This window comes from Sciurus carolinensis, chromosome 11 (genome assembly GCF_902686445.1).
Source record: "Sciurus carolinensis chromosome 11, mSciCar1.2, whole genome shotgun sequence".
NCBI classification, from domain to species: Eukaryota; Metazoa; Chordata; class Mammalia; order Rodentia; family Sciuridae; genus Sciurus; species Sciurus carolinensis.
Genome location: NC_062223.1, coordinates 58,996,053 through 59,010,521, shown reverse-complemented (window position 1 = coordinate 59,010,521; position 14,469 = coordinate 58,996,053). Strand labels below are relative to the sequence as shown.

Below are 14,469 nucleotides of genomic sequence, written 5' to 3'. Positions count from 1 at the left end.
TTCTGGGATTACAGACATGTACCACCATGCCTGGCTACAGCTTAATTTTTTGTGTGTGATACTAGGAAATTGGACACAGAGACTTGTGCATGCTAGACAAGTGCTGTACCACTAAGCTATATCCCTAGCCTGTTTTGCAAATTTTTATTTTTGGGTGGATCTAGTTAAATTGCAAGGCTGGCCTGAAACTTTCAATCCAGTTTTGGCCTCCGAAGTAACTGGGATTGCAGGTATTGTGCCATCAGGCCTGACCACAGTTTGAAATTGCAGGCCATCCATGTCAGCAGTGCTCCTCAGCCCTGTTCTGTAAGTGACTTTGCTGTGGAAGCACACAAGCAATTGTTGGTACCAATGTGCAGGTGTCTGCTATGGGGGCTTCTAATTTTGGTCTTGTGAGAGAGAAACAAAAGAGATACTGGAAGTTGTAGTTGACACAGTTGTCAAGGAACGCTAGAAGTGCAATTTAGCATGCCGAAGCTGAAAAGGAGGAATTAACCTCAAAGGATTGGCAAAGAACTTTCCAGATATAGAGAACAGCAAAATGTTGTCTGAGCCAAAAACAAAACAAAACAAACAAACAAACAAACAAAACTGTCCAAAGTCTGGTTGGAGAGAGTTTGGTGAGTGAGTGTTTTAAAGTTGGAGGGGTAGAAGGAGGTCAAATCTTGAAGGTCTTTTTGGTAATTCTACGTATAATGGAAAGCCAAGGAAGTGTTTTAAGCAGAGTATTGCATGTTCTGAACTACGTTACACACACATCCCACAGGTTATTACATGGAAAATAGATTATTTATATACTAATGGGTTCAAATGCAAATACTGGACAAAAGATGATGGAGGAGGTTGTGTCTCCTTCTTTGAGTTATAAATTGTTGGTACATTACAGCACTCTTAGAAAACTAGATAATGGCCTATGTCATTAATGCCTTCTGTTCTCTCAAGAGAAATCCAAACTTTGTTTCAGCATGTGGTCCTAAAGTTACAGAGGTTAATATTTTATAAAATGACTGCAGGTAAGTGCGTAGATAAGGGTGTGATGAATGCACCATCATAAAGTATGTTTCTCAAACCTCGGGATGGTAATTCCCAAGCCCACCTTTAAATTCCTTTCATCCCAGGGGCCCAGATTCGTTCTGCATGTCCTCTCAAAAAACAGTAAATTTTAGACTGGTTCAGGCCGTGAACTCCGCGGCCCAGGCAGTTTCCAAGTTGTCTGTCCATCTTCAGAAGTCTGGCCGCAACCAGCAGTAGCTTGGTGACCTGCTAAAGGTTGGGAGGCATTTCCCAGACCAAGGACGCCCAGCGCTTTGCCAACGCGCCTGCGCGCGGGCCGGCCGTGGGTGGGGCTTGCGTGCTGACGTTAAGGGCCGTGCGTGGCGGCCAACTGTAACGGTCGCTGGGCTTTGCACCTGAACTGTCGTTGGTGTATTTTAATGGTGTCACTTTTTACTTTCTTAAAGGCGGCGCGTTGTGCTTTGGAGCCGTCTTTACAGAACTGCGCCAAGAAGAGCGTTTGTGAGCGTCTGGTGCTGAGTGAAAATAGTGGCTGGGAGCGGGGAGAGATTAGAAACCGTGTTGGTGCCCCATTCCCTAACCGTGGTTGAATGGTCCTTGCATTACCCCACACTCTGACCGGGAAATTCTTGGGTTTCCCTCCACCCCAGTGCCCTACATTCTGCGAACTCAAGGGGCAGTTCCTTAGATATTCTCAGTGGTTCCTAATCGTAACTGTGAAAGTGATCGATTTAGGGAGTTTGATTTCACAGAAATTGCATTATTCCTGTTAGGTTCTCAAAATGTCAACTGTCAAGGAGCAGCTTATTGAGAATCTAGTTGCGGAAGATGCAGTCTCCCAGAGGAAGATCACCATTATTGGGTCTGGTGCTGTAGGCATGGCTTGTGCTATTTGTATCTTACTGAAGGTAAGTGATAAGCCCATCGTGCTATTGAAAATCAAGCACTTTTGGGATTTGTAGACGTTGAGTTCAGGGTTTCAGGACTATTCCCTTGACAGCAAATATGTATCCTCTCATATATGATTTTGACACAATTTAAGAATCATTTACTTTGAGGTAAATGTGTGTCAGGCCTTGCTAGACTATTTAAATTTACTTATAGGATTATTCTGTCATTAAACAATTTCTGTGGAAATGACTCAGTACCTTGAAGATAAATCAATGAAAATCGTTCAAAGGGCTTATACTTCATGTTTAAAAATTCTATAAATATTACATGCTAATTGTAAAACAAAATACCAAATTTGGTAAAATGACAATGGAAGGTCTTTTTCTTTTGTCTTTTCTGTTCAGAGCATCTTGCGCTTATTGGCCATATGTATACAATCTTTGGATAAATATCTACTCAAGTCCTTTGTCCATTGAGAAAACTCGGGGCTTGCTTTTTTAAAAATTTATTTTTATTTTTATTTTTATTTTTTTTGTATGGGGAACTGAACCCAGGATTGTTTACCCTCTGAACCCGGTCCTTTCTATTTTGAGACAGGGTCTAGCTGGGTTGCTTAGGGCCTTGCTAAATTGCTGAGGCTGGCTTTAAACTCATGATCCTCTTGCCTCAGCGTTGCTGAGGGATTACAGGCCTGTGCCACCACTCCTGGCAGGGCTTTTTTTCCTTCATATTGTTGAATTGTTGGAGTTCTTTATGTATTCAGGTATTAACCACTTATCATAGATGGTTTGCAAATACTTTCATTCATTCCATGAGTTTCCCTCCCACCCTGTTGCCTGTGTCCTTTGATATACAGAAGTTTTAAAATGTAATGTCTAAATTTTTACTTTCATTGCCTGTGCTTTTGTTATATCCAAAAAGAGCATTGCCAAATTAAACATCAGGAAGCGTTTCCTCCATGTTTTCTTCGAAGAGTTTTATAGTTTTAGATGTTAGATTTAGGTTTTTGATCCATTTTGAATTAACTTTGTATATGATATAAGGTTAAGGTCCATATCTTTTTGTTTATGTGTAAATATCCAATTCTTTCAAAACCATTTGTTGAAAAGACTATTCTTTCTTCTTGGACTTGACACCCTTGTTGAAAATTTCTGGATCTCATTATATTCTTCTAGTCTATATTATATCTGCCTTTATGCTATGGCACACTATTTTGAGTGCTGTAACTTTGTAATAAGGCTTGAAATCAGGAGGTATGACACCTTTGATTTTGTTTCTTTTTCAAGATTACTTTGACTTTTGGGGTCCCTTCAGATTGCAAATGAATTTTGGGATGAGTTTTTTGATTTCTGCAAGATACATCATTGGAATTTTCATAGAATAGCATTGAATCTGTAGGGTAATAGTGACATCTTAATAATATTGTCTTCCAATCCATGAACACGGGATGTCTTTCTATTTATTTCTACCTTCTTTAATTTTTTCAGCAACATCTTATAGTTTTTTTTTTTTTTTTCTTTTTTCTTTTTGTTACCAGGGATTGAACCCAGGGGTGATTAACCACTGAGCTACATCCCCAGCCCTTGTTATATTTTGAGCCAGGGTCTTGCTAAGTTACTTAGGGCCAGTTGAGGCTGGCTTTGAACTTGTGATCCTCTTGCCTCAGCCTCTTAAGTCATTGGAATTATAGGCATGTGCCACTGTGCCTGGCTATAATTTTTAAGTGTACAATCTTTTACCTCCTAAGTATATTAAAAGTACTATTTAATCTTTATAATAACTTTTAGAGGTAGGTACTCTTTTTCTATTTATAAATAAGGATATTAAAGCTCAGATGTTAAGTAACTTGGCAATATTGAAGTAACTAGTAGGTAGAAGGGCTGCGATTGAATCATGGCAATCTGAACACAGATCCTAATGTTCTTAAGTCCTTTACTATTTTAGACAATTTTTGGAAACTTGTAGAAGGGGATGACAAGAAACAGCAAAACCTATTTAATTCCAGAATTCTAGAAAGGCTTAGGAATTGGAAGTACCAGATACCTCATAAGGTAGAGGTAAGGGATGGGGCTAAAAACAGGAGGATTGGTTGATAGTTTATATGAGGAGGAGGAAAGCCACCAGATTCTCTTCCCAAGCTTAATCAACCATGCACCCACTTCTCACATTGTAGCAGACAAGGGAAAGAAGGTTATTTGGAGAAATTGAATCATGCTGTGCACTGAAGACATCAAGAACAGTAAAGGACATGTATATTATTGAAAACCATAGGATTAAGTGAAAGTTTGTATGTTTAAGAGTGAGGTAAAAAGATTTTACTCCCAAGAAAAGATACTAGAAAGATGACTGTCAGGAAAATGAATATAGAAAAGAAAAGAAATTAGAGGATCAGTCAGGAGGTGATTAATTGATGTTTAGGTTAAGAAAATAATTAAAGAGATAAAAAATTCTAAAACTGAAGGATATGGATTTATAGATACAAAGAATTCACTGAGTGCTACCATTATTATGGATTCAAAAACGCCTACTCCAATACATATAATCATGAAATTTCAGAACTCCAATTGTGAGAGAAGAGCAATTTTTGGAGCTCCGCCCCTTTTTTCTTAACTAGAATTCACTGTATTGTAGCAGGTAGTATAAAATAGAGCAGAATAGTTCAAGACCTTTTCTTCTGGTCATATTGATGTATTGTGCTTGGGACAAATGGAAAATGATGAAGGATATTAAAACACACATATTTGTATGTATTAAATGTATTAAAATATACATATTCATATTGATATGAAGGGACATGGACTGTAATGAGTATCATGACATCTTCATGACATTGAGAGGTGGGCTATAAAGTATTTTTAAGGTCATGCAGTAGTTGGGGATGTGGCTCAGTGGTAGAACCCTTGTCTGACATGTGTGAGGCCCTGAGTTTGATCCCCAGTACCGCCAGGAAAAACAAAACAAAACAAAACAGTTAAAGTTTTTAGGAGTGAGTAACAGTACATTCTATTTCTGCATCCTGTTTAAAGTAATCACAGTATTTTTCCTTCGACTGATTTTAATCCTCTGGTCCTCTTGTTTTTTTATCTTACCATGGGTTACTCTGGTACTTCCTGGAGAAAAGATTCTGAGACTGTCATAACTATTTTTCCCCCTGGTACATGGGCTTGAACCCAGGGTTTCATACTTGCTAGGCAAGTGCTCTACCACTGAGCTACCTTCCCACCCCTTTTAAAATCTTTACTTTAAGACAGGGTCTTACTAATTGACCCAGGCTGGCCTTGAACTTGAAATCTTCCAGCCTCAGTCTTCCAAGTAACTGGGACTACTGGTGTGTGCCACTGCACAAAATAACTATTCTTATAAAATTCTGCCAGGCTAAGCAAGCCCAGGTTCTTTCTTTGAAATTATTTTTGAAAAATGACTCACAAACATGTAGTTCACTTTTTTTTTCAGGGCTGAGGATCAAACCCAAGGTCTCACACATGCTAGGAAAGCACTTTACCACTGAGCTATACACCCAAACCTGTAGCTAATAAAAAACAAACAAGCAAACACACAAAACTTTTAGGGATTATTTCAACATTGTCTTTAACAGCAAAGACAAATGGAGTTGATAAGAGAATTGTCTCTTATCAGAAGGGACAGAAATCAAGTTTTAAAATAATTTAAAAGAAAATAGTCCTGATTATTAAATTAGCTCCCAAACTTAGCTCCCAAACTTTCTATATTCTGCTTTGTGATGTGGGTTTTGAGTCTCTGTATATTTTCTTCCTTTTGCAGTTTGTGTCTGCCAATAAGGGGCACTGTGTGGAAATTGAAAGAGAGGAGGGGAGAAGTGACCTCCTTGTTTGCTTATTGTTCTGGTCACTGATATCCCAGAAACTGTCCTTTGCCCAAGTACTAGAGGTTGGCTCTAGCTTCAGTTCTTTGGAAGTCCCAGCATTGTCCTCATCTTTCTCCTTCAGCAGGATCAGCAGCAGTAAGGTTTTGTCCCAGGGAGGTCTGAGCTTGGCTTCATGAATCACCTCCTTTGCTTTCTTTCTCTGTTCCTTTGGCTTTAGGGATGGTAGGTTCTAACTCATTTGCTATTTCTGGGTTATCACTGAATATATTCCCTTTATATATTATTTGTATAATTGAAAATCTAAGAGCAAACCTTAACTTAAGGTATCACTGGATCCTGGAATTCAGACATATCCAAGACAGTCTCTGTATACATTGATTTAGATTTTCTCTATTAATTCTTAGGCCAGGTCATTCTGTCTAGTTGTAAAGATGGCTACAGTTTGTTCTTAGAGTCTTAATGTCATTCCTTGAGCCTGATTCCAAAGAAAAGTGGGACTCAGTCTCCCATCTGCCATATTCAAATCACATAGACATTGTTTTCATTATTTATACCTGGGCCATAGGCCATTTATAAACAGGTTGCTATGGCCAAAAGGAAAGAAACAGTGATCTGGGCCTGGTTTTATTTTGAGGTCCAATGTCACTTATACTGCACATAACCACATGCAATGAGTTCCCATCAAAAAGAGGAATTCTATTACCAGAGAAAGGGATACTGGTGAGGTACGGTGGCATATGTCTATAATCTCAGCTACTCAGAAGACTGGGGCAGGAGGATTGCAAGCTCAATATCAGCCTTGGAAACCAAGTGAGACTCTATCTCAAAATAAAAAATAAAAAGGGTTGGGGATGTAGCTCAGTGGTAGAGTTTCTCTGGGTTCAGGACAAAAAAAGGAAAAAAGGAAGGAAAGAGAGAAAGAAGGAAAGAGAAAAGAAAAAGGTATACTGGGTAAAGTATAAAAAAATAATAGATGTTCACCAGAAGTGGTTTCCTGTTTGACCATAAGGATGCATACTAAAAGCATGTATAGCCAATTCAAGAATTAGGCTTAAAGTTAAATGTCATAAAACCCTTTCAAAGAATTTTATAACTTTTCACTGGGTTTACACTGATACACGAAGGGGTTAAAAAAAATAACCTTCCTAAAAAATTCTAATAATTATGTGAAGGCAAAACAATTTTTCCTACATCCTGTTATTTACTTTGACTTGTGGTTACTCTAAGAACACATCCAGCAACTATTTTACTGTCATTTTTTCCAATTAAAAATATCAGACTCCTTTGATTATAAAGTAGCCATATGAAAATTCTTTTTATTCTCATAGAACTTAAGTAGGAACATATTATTCAGAACTTTCATGTATTTTAGGATTTGGCTGATGAACTTGCCCTTGTTGATGTCGCAGTGGACAAATTGAAGGGAGAAACGATGGATCTTCAGCATGGCAGTCTTTTCTTTAGTACTTCAAAGATTGTCTCTGGAAAAGGTTAATTTTAGTTTTATAAAGTTATTTTCAGAGTTTTAAAAAGTAATGAATTTTTATCAAATTGATGTCAATAAATACAAACTTTAAAATATCTCCATGTTATTAGAACATATAATTTAAAAGTTTTTTGAAAAGAATAATTATAATTGTAGGAAATTTGGAAAATATTTAAAGTATAAAGAATATTTGAATCTTACATTAGTGGTTTAGTTACTTATTTCTCTTTTCTATGCAATTGCTTTTTACTTAACCAACTATTATACACTTTTTACACTTGTAATTTTGCCCTATATATTTTGTCAAGATAATGCAGTCTTTTTTAGCGAGGGTAGAAACTGGGGATTGAACTCAGGGGCACTCAACCACTGAGCCACATCCCCAGTCCAATTTTGTATTTGATTTGGAGACAGGGGCTCACTGAATTGCTTAGTGCCTTGCTTTTGCTGAAACTGACTTTGAATTCTTGATCCTCCTGTTTCAGCCTGCTGAGCTGCTGGAATGATAAGTGTTTGCCAGTGCACCCAGTAAGATAATGCAGTTTTGAGCAGATTTTGTAATATTATTGATATACTTCTCCAAACTCTTTCACCTGGTTTTCTTTTTTCTTTTTTTTCTTAAGTAGGCTGAAGCCCAGAATAAACTGAGGTTTTTTTTTTTCTTTCCATATTTTTTAAAAATATTTTTTTAGTTGTCAATGAACTTTTATTTTATTTATTTATATGCGTTGCTGAAGATTGAACCCAGGGCCTCACACTTGCCAGGTGAGCGCTCTACCATTGAGCCACAACCCCAGCCCCATCTTTCCACATTTTTTATTGTTGCATTATAGTACATAATGATGGGATTTGTTGTTACATATTCTCATCTGGTTTTCTTTCTGTGTTTATACTGTACCAAATTTGAAGGTATAGCATCAGGACATAGCACACAGCAGTGGAGAACTTGGTTCTATTACCATTAGCATCACGTGTTGACCTACTAAAAAATTTGAGTACTGGGGAAAAAATTACACCAGAATGAGTAGTACATTCCTTGGTAATGTGATTTAACAAATTACTCTCTACTAGCAATTTAATTTAAAAATGTTAGAAAGAACTGTCATAATCATTTTATTATGTTGACTGAAAATATGTAAATTTACTTAGAAGTTCATTTGCTGATTTTCTTAATAAGCAAGAGAGTGGGTTGGGGAGGAGGAAAAGAGGTCACCATGAAGATTAAGCAGCGAGTCATGCTGTTAGCAGTACTCCTTGTCATCTTTATCTTCATCAAAGTTTTCCTGATTGACAACTTAGATACATCAGCTGCCATCCAGGAGGAGCAGAGGGATTTTCACTGAATGATGACTGGCTTGCAGGTGGAGTTGGCACCCAAGCTGAACCACACCTTACAGTCTCTATGGGAGAGTGCAGTCCAGTGGGTGGGGCCTGAGAAATGTACCTTGAAGAAACACCGGAGCTGAGGGCAATCATGCACACCATGGCCATCAAGAAAATCATTAAAGCTGATGTGGTGATAAAAGGATGCAGTGGAAAGCCTTACTGATACTTGAAGGAGGACAGAAAGTTGTCTCCAACCTAAGCCGTATAGCTGAGACTATGTGATGGAAGGGGAGCCATATGCTGGTTATGACACAATGCAAAAGTAACAGCCTTTCATTTGGACAGGATTCTGAGTTTCTGATGAGCCCCCTTGGTGGCTGGCAGATTTGTTAATCTACAGACAGATATCAAGCCTGTTGATATGGAGCAGCTGTTGAGCACCTTCCTAGCTATAGGAAACAATACTTATTTCTTTGGGAAATGCTATTACTGCTGAGAAATAACCAGCTTGTGCGGATGGAGACACAATGGAGGAATCTGTCACACTTTGGCTTCCAGATGTGTGGCCTCTGCAGAAACACTGACATGGCTTTGGCTGGACTTACCAAAAAGGCAAATTGGTCAGGTGGGAGTATGATGAGAGCTACTGTGATGCTGTGAAGAAAATGTCCCCATGTGACTCAGTCCCATGCCTCTTGGACATCATTGACACCTCTGTCTTTGATTACCTGATTGGCAGTGCTGACCACCACCACTATGAGAGCTTTTAGGATGATGAAGGCACTAGTTTGCTCATCTTACTTGATAATGTCAAAAGTTTTGGGAACCCCTCACTGAATGAAAGAAGCATCCTTGCCCCTCTCCATCAATGCTTCATCATTAGGGTTTCTATCTGGAACAGACTAAAGAATGGAATGCTAAAGTCTTTCTTAAAATTTGCTGTGGCTCATGATCCTACCTTCCCATCGTGCTCTCTGATCCTCACCTGGATGCTGTGGACCAGCAGCTCCTGAGTGTTCTGGTCACTCTGAAGCAGTGCACCAACCAGGTTGGGATGGACACTGTGCTGGTAAAAGACAGGAAGCCTCTCTCCCACTTGTAACTCACAACACAAAATAAGTGAAACTTATTTTTACAAAGATAGAGAAACAGCACAATCAATTCCAAATAGTATGAAATGGCTTAGAAGTGGCCAGCAGCAAGTTCTGGTGGTGGAGGACAGGGTGGCCTTGGGTGTCTTTGTTTTTTTCTGTAGTGGAAGCTAAAGGAAAGACCACAAGTGTCAGAGCATGGGATGTTCCAGTGGAAACACCTTCCAGTCTCCCCTGCAATTGCCCATTTCTAGCAATGGTTATCAGTGTTGGTCAGTCTATATTCCCATAGCAAAGGACAAAGAGGTGTGACATTTTGATAAGTGAATGCTGGGATTGGTTCCAGAGTGTGTATTTTGAGGTGAACCTTGTAGTCTTCTCCACCTGTGAATTTTGTAGAAACATTTTATGATCTCTTTTTTTTTTTTTTAAACAAAACTAGTCCAATTTGAAAGAGTAGTGGCAAATAAAATTTTGTATTCTACTGGAAAAAAAAGAGATACTACCATATTAAAATACTTTTTTAAAGTATCATTTAACCTTTAATTTCTAATAATATAGCAGGATAAGTACCTGGATTAATCTTGCTGAAAATGACAAAACGTATGCATAAAATATGAGAGAAAAAGTTATCAATCCTTAAAAAAATAATACACTGCTAACAAAGTGACATGCTTTCAGAATAGGCACTGAATGAAATATGGAAACCAGAGAGTTGAGCAGAGCACGATAGCTGGTTTTCACCCTGATAGCAATAGCTAAACCTAGTAAACATCAATTTTGATGCAGGATAGAGGAGGTCAAAGGGAAAACCCAATATAGGGAGTTGCATAGGAGATCACCCCAAAAGTCTGGGACCCCAGTGGACTACACCATGGATCTGCAAACTTTTTTCTTTTTCTTTTCTTTCTTCTTCTTCTTTTTTTTTAATGCTGGGATTGAACCCAGGGAAACTTTGCCACTGAGCTACACCCCCATTCCTTTTTGTTTTTTATTTTGAGACAGGGTCTAAGTTGCTGATATTGGCCTCAAAGGTGCAATCCTCCTATCTCAGCCTCCTGATTAGCTGGAATTATAGGTATGCACCACCACATCCAGTCAGTAATTTTTTATGTAAAGAACCAGACAACAAACAGTTTAGGCTTTGCCAGCTATATGGTCCCTGTCTCAACTATTCAGCTCTGCTGTTCTAATGGAAAAACAATCATAGATAATACATAAGCAAGTGTCTATCGCTATGTTCTTTTTAAGAAAAAAATTTTTTTAGTTGTAGATGGACACAATACCTTTATTTATTGATTTTTATGTGGTACTGAGGATTGAACCCAGTGCCTCCACACATGCCAGGCAAATGTTCTACAACTGAGCTACAACCCCAGCCCCTATTGCTATGTTCTAATGAAAATGTACATGCAAAACAAGTTATGGGTCAGATATGAGTGACTGGTAGCCATCATCATTTCCCAATTTCTGCTCTGTATGTATCCTTAATGTAAGGATGACCCAGAAAGAATTCCCCTCTCCCTATCTATGGGAATCATGGAAGTGAAATTGAGTTTCTCAGACACTTTGGTAGGGGGAAATGACTGTTAAGAATTTGGAACAAGCCAGCTTTTATCTGGGTTCTAAAATATCTTATTCAGATGGTGCCTTGGGGAAACTCACTTTATTTCAGGTCCTCCACAAATAAAATTCTAAGAAAAATGAAAATCTTACAGTAGGAATAATTAAAATCTATAAGAAAATGCATGAGCAAGAACCATCAGAGGTGACAAGAATAGGTTACCATAGATTTCAAAATTATTAAGTATAAAATATGATTATTTTATTTAAAGAAATGAAGGACCAACTTGAAGATAGCATGATACAAGAAACTATAAAAACAGATTTAAAAAATAACCTAATATAACTTCTAAGTGCGAAATATAATGAAATTTAAAACTCAATGGATTTAATAATAGACACACTTGAAGAGAGAAATCATGAATCTAAAGCAATTACTCAAAAGTCAGAAAGAACTAGAAAATATGACAGGTTAAGAATCATGGAGGATAGAGGGACTGGGGATGTAGCTTATTTGGTAGAGTGATAAACTAGCATGCTTGAAACCCTTGATTCAATTCTCAGCAACTCAAACACACAAATCATGGAGGATAGAATGATAAATGTAATATATGTCTAATTAGAAAAGTGAATGGAACAAAGGAAAAACTTGAAGAAATCCCTATGTGGACACATTCTTGAGAAATTAGACAATACTAAAGGAAAAGAGAGGATTGTAAAAATTGACAGAGAAATTAAGCACAGTGCTGCACTTCTGTAGTCCTAGCTACTCACTTGGGAAGCTGAGGCAGGAGGATCACTTGAGGCTAGGAATTTGAGACAAGCCTGGGTAACATAGCAAGGCCCTAACTCTGGAGAAAACAAACTCAACAAAAAAACACTCTTGAAAAACAAGGTCATAGAAACTGCTTTACTGTATATTAGTACTCGTTATAAAACTACACTAATTAAATGCATAGACAAAATATTGGCTATTATACTGATAATATTGTAAGTAAATAAGAAATTTATTAGTGATATTTTTAGTTATGGTAATACTTATCTTTATGGAAAGAAATAAAATTGAACCCCCATACCTGATCTGATACCTCCCACAAAAATCAAATCCAGTTAAACATGAAAAGCAAACCTTCTGCTTAGAAGATAGCAATACCTTTATGACCTCAGAGTAGGAAAGAATTTCTTAAACATAAAGATGCAAAAAGCATAAACAATGAAGAAAAGAGTTTGTGTTTACAAAAAGACACTGTGAAAGAGTGAAGCTATAAACTGAGAGAAGATATTTGCAGCATAACTGACAAAGGAATAGTGTTCGGAATAAAAAATACTTGCATCATAAAATAAACACACATATACTGTTATGTTGCATGAATGTACAAGTATGTAAAGACAAATCCCAATGTTATGTATAATTATAATGCACCAAAAAAAAGGAAAAAAAGATAAATACACATACCACAATAGAAAAAGCAGGGAATTACTTGACTATTTTAGAAAAGAAGAAACTCAAATGACTTATAAATCTAGGAAATGGCAATCTAATTAGTAACCAAGGAAAGAAGGATAAAAACCATATCAATATATGATTATATACCCATTAGATTGACAAAAATGATAACACAAGGTAGAACAAGAGGTACTTTCAAGCATGGCATGTTGAAGTGTGTCATAGTATAACCATTTTTTTAAAAAGTTCCTCATTACCTGGTGAAGCTGAACCTACAACCCAGAAATTACACTCCTAGGTGCACATTTACATTAGGATACATATACAAGAATGTATTATGGTTCAATTTATATCTTGCTGTGTAAGATTACATAACTGTTAAAATGCAGTGACATTAACGTGGATAAATATCAGATACATAATACTTAGCTAAAGGAATGTGTATGGTTCAAAAACTGCTAAAACTAATATTTAGATATGCATAGGTGAGTAAAGTTACTTTTTAAAAGGTAAGGTTATGATTTCCAACAGTCAGAAGAGTTGATAACTTTCAAATGTGAAGGATGTAGATGAAATCTATTAGGGGTACACAGTGGCTTTCAAGGGATTGGCAATGTTCTATCAATTCTTGTGGTTTTAACAGTTAGCTTTAATATTTAAAAAAATTAACATTTCTTGTACACTCTTCTATATGAATGATTTTGTTTATAATAGAACATTTTGGAAACATATTTTGTGAGCTCTAATGGAAGAGAGCAGTGGAATACCATTGATTATTTCAGTTGTTTTTAATTATATGTACAATGAGTTCATGTGCTGGAAACAGAAGGTGCCAAGATATTTGTGGAAGGAAGGGTAAAATATGAGCTCAGAACCTATTATAGAGATTATGATCAAGTTAGGGGTTTAAGACATAGCTGTTGGAAGATAACATGTTATAATACCTATTTGAAAACTGTAGGCAGTGCTATAAAAATTCTTTAAAGAGATTGTAAATGATATAATTAAGAGATGCTTAGCAGAGAAATTGGTAATTGAAAAAGTCCTTGACTATTATAATAAATAAGCATTATATCATAATTATCATTATATCACAATTATATCATTATAAGTGAAACATTTGTAAGATTGTTTTATGTACTTGTTCATGGTCTGAAATAAAGTTCCATACAAATATTTTGATGTAAATATATTCTGGCCTTTAGAATTCTAAAGCATACACAAAAATTCTCAGAGTTCTAACCTTCTAATTCATCATGGTGTTTCTTTGTTTTGGGGCTTTTTTTGGGGGGGAGTACTGAGTATTGAACCCAGGGACACTTAAGCACTGAGCCACATCCGCAACCCTTTTTTATATTTTCTTTAGTGACATGGTCTGGCTGAGTTGCTTAGGGCCTTGCTAAATTGCTGAGACTGACTTTGAACTCAATCCTATCCTCTCTCGGCCTCCCCAGTTGCTGAGATTATAGGCATGTGCCACCACGCCCGGCTCATTATGGTGTCTATTTAAGAAGTCAGAAAGCTGACATTGCCTTGGACCTTAATATCATTTGAGAATGTAGGTTAAAGGGGATGGTAGGTTCTTTTATTATAAAATATTTGGAGGTGTCTGTGAAAATTGGCAAGCAGTAATGACAAGACTTCCTTCAGTTTATACAAGATATTACTGCATAGAAATTATCAATTTGCAAATGACAGACATGAAGGTAGATTGGTACTTTAATATCAAGAGTATATAATAGACTTTTGAAGAGTTAAGTCACAATAATTATGGCAATCTTAGTCCAACTACTGTTCTTTCTGTTTT

At 36.9% G+C, this 14,469-nt stretch overlaps 1 protein-coding gene and 1 pseudogene across 1 annotated transcript in view; both read left to right on the top strand.

Moving 5' to 3' along the window:
• The first annotated feature begins 1,373 nt into the window (after positions 1 to 1,373).
• The window catches only part of LOC124960020 (L-lactate dehydrogenase C chain-like), a 34,026-nt gene continuing 20,930 nt past the window's right edge, over positions 1,374 to 14,469 (top strand). The window contains 3 exon segments of the mRNA XM_047518542.1: positions 1,374 to 1,515; positions 1,788 to 1,922; positions 7,122 to 7,239. Of these exon segments, the coding sequence (XP_047374498.1) occupies positions 1,797 to 1,922; positions 7,122 to 7,239 (244 nt within the window). The 5' untranslated portion in view covers positions 1,374 to 1,515; positions 1,788 to 1,796.
• Positions 8,450 to 10,029, top strand: LOC124960019 (glycosaminoglycan xylosylkinase-like; annotated as a pseudogene).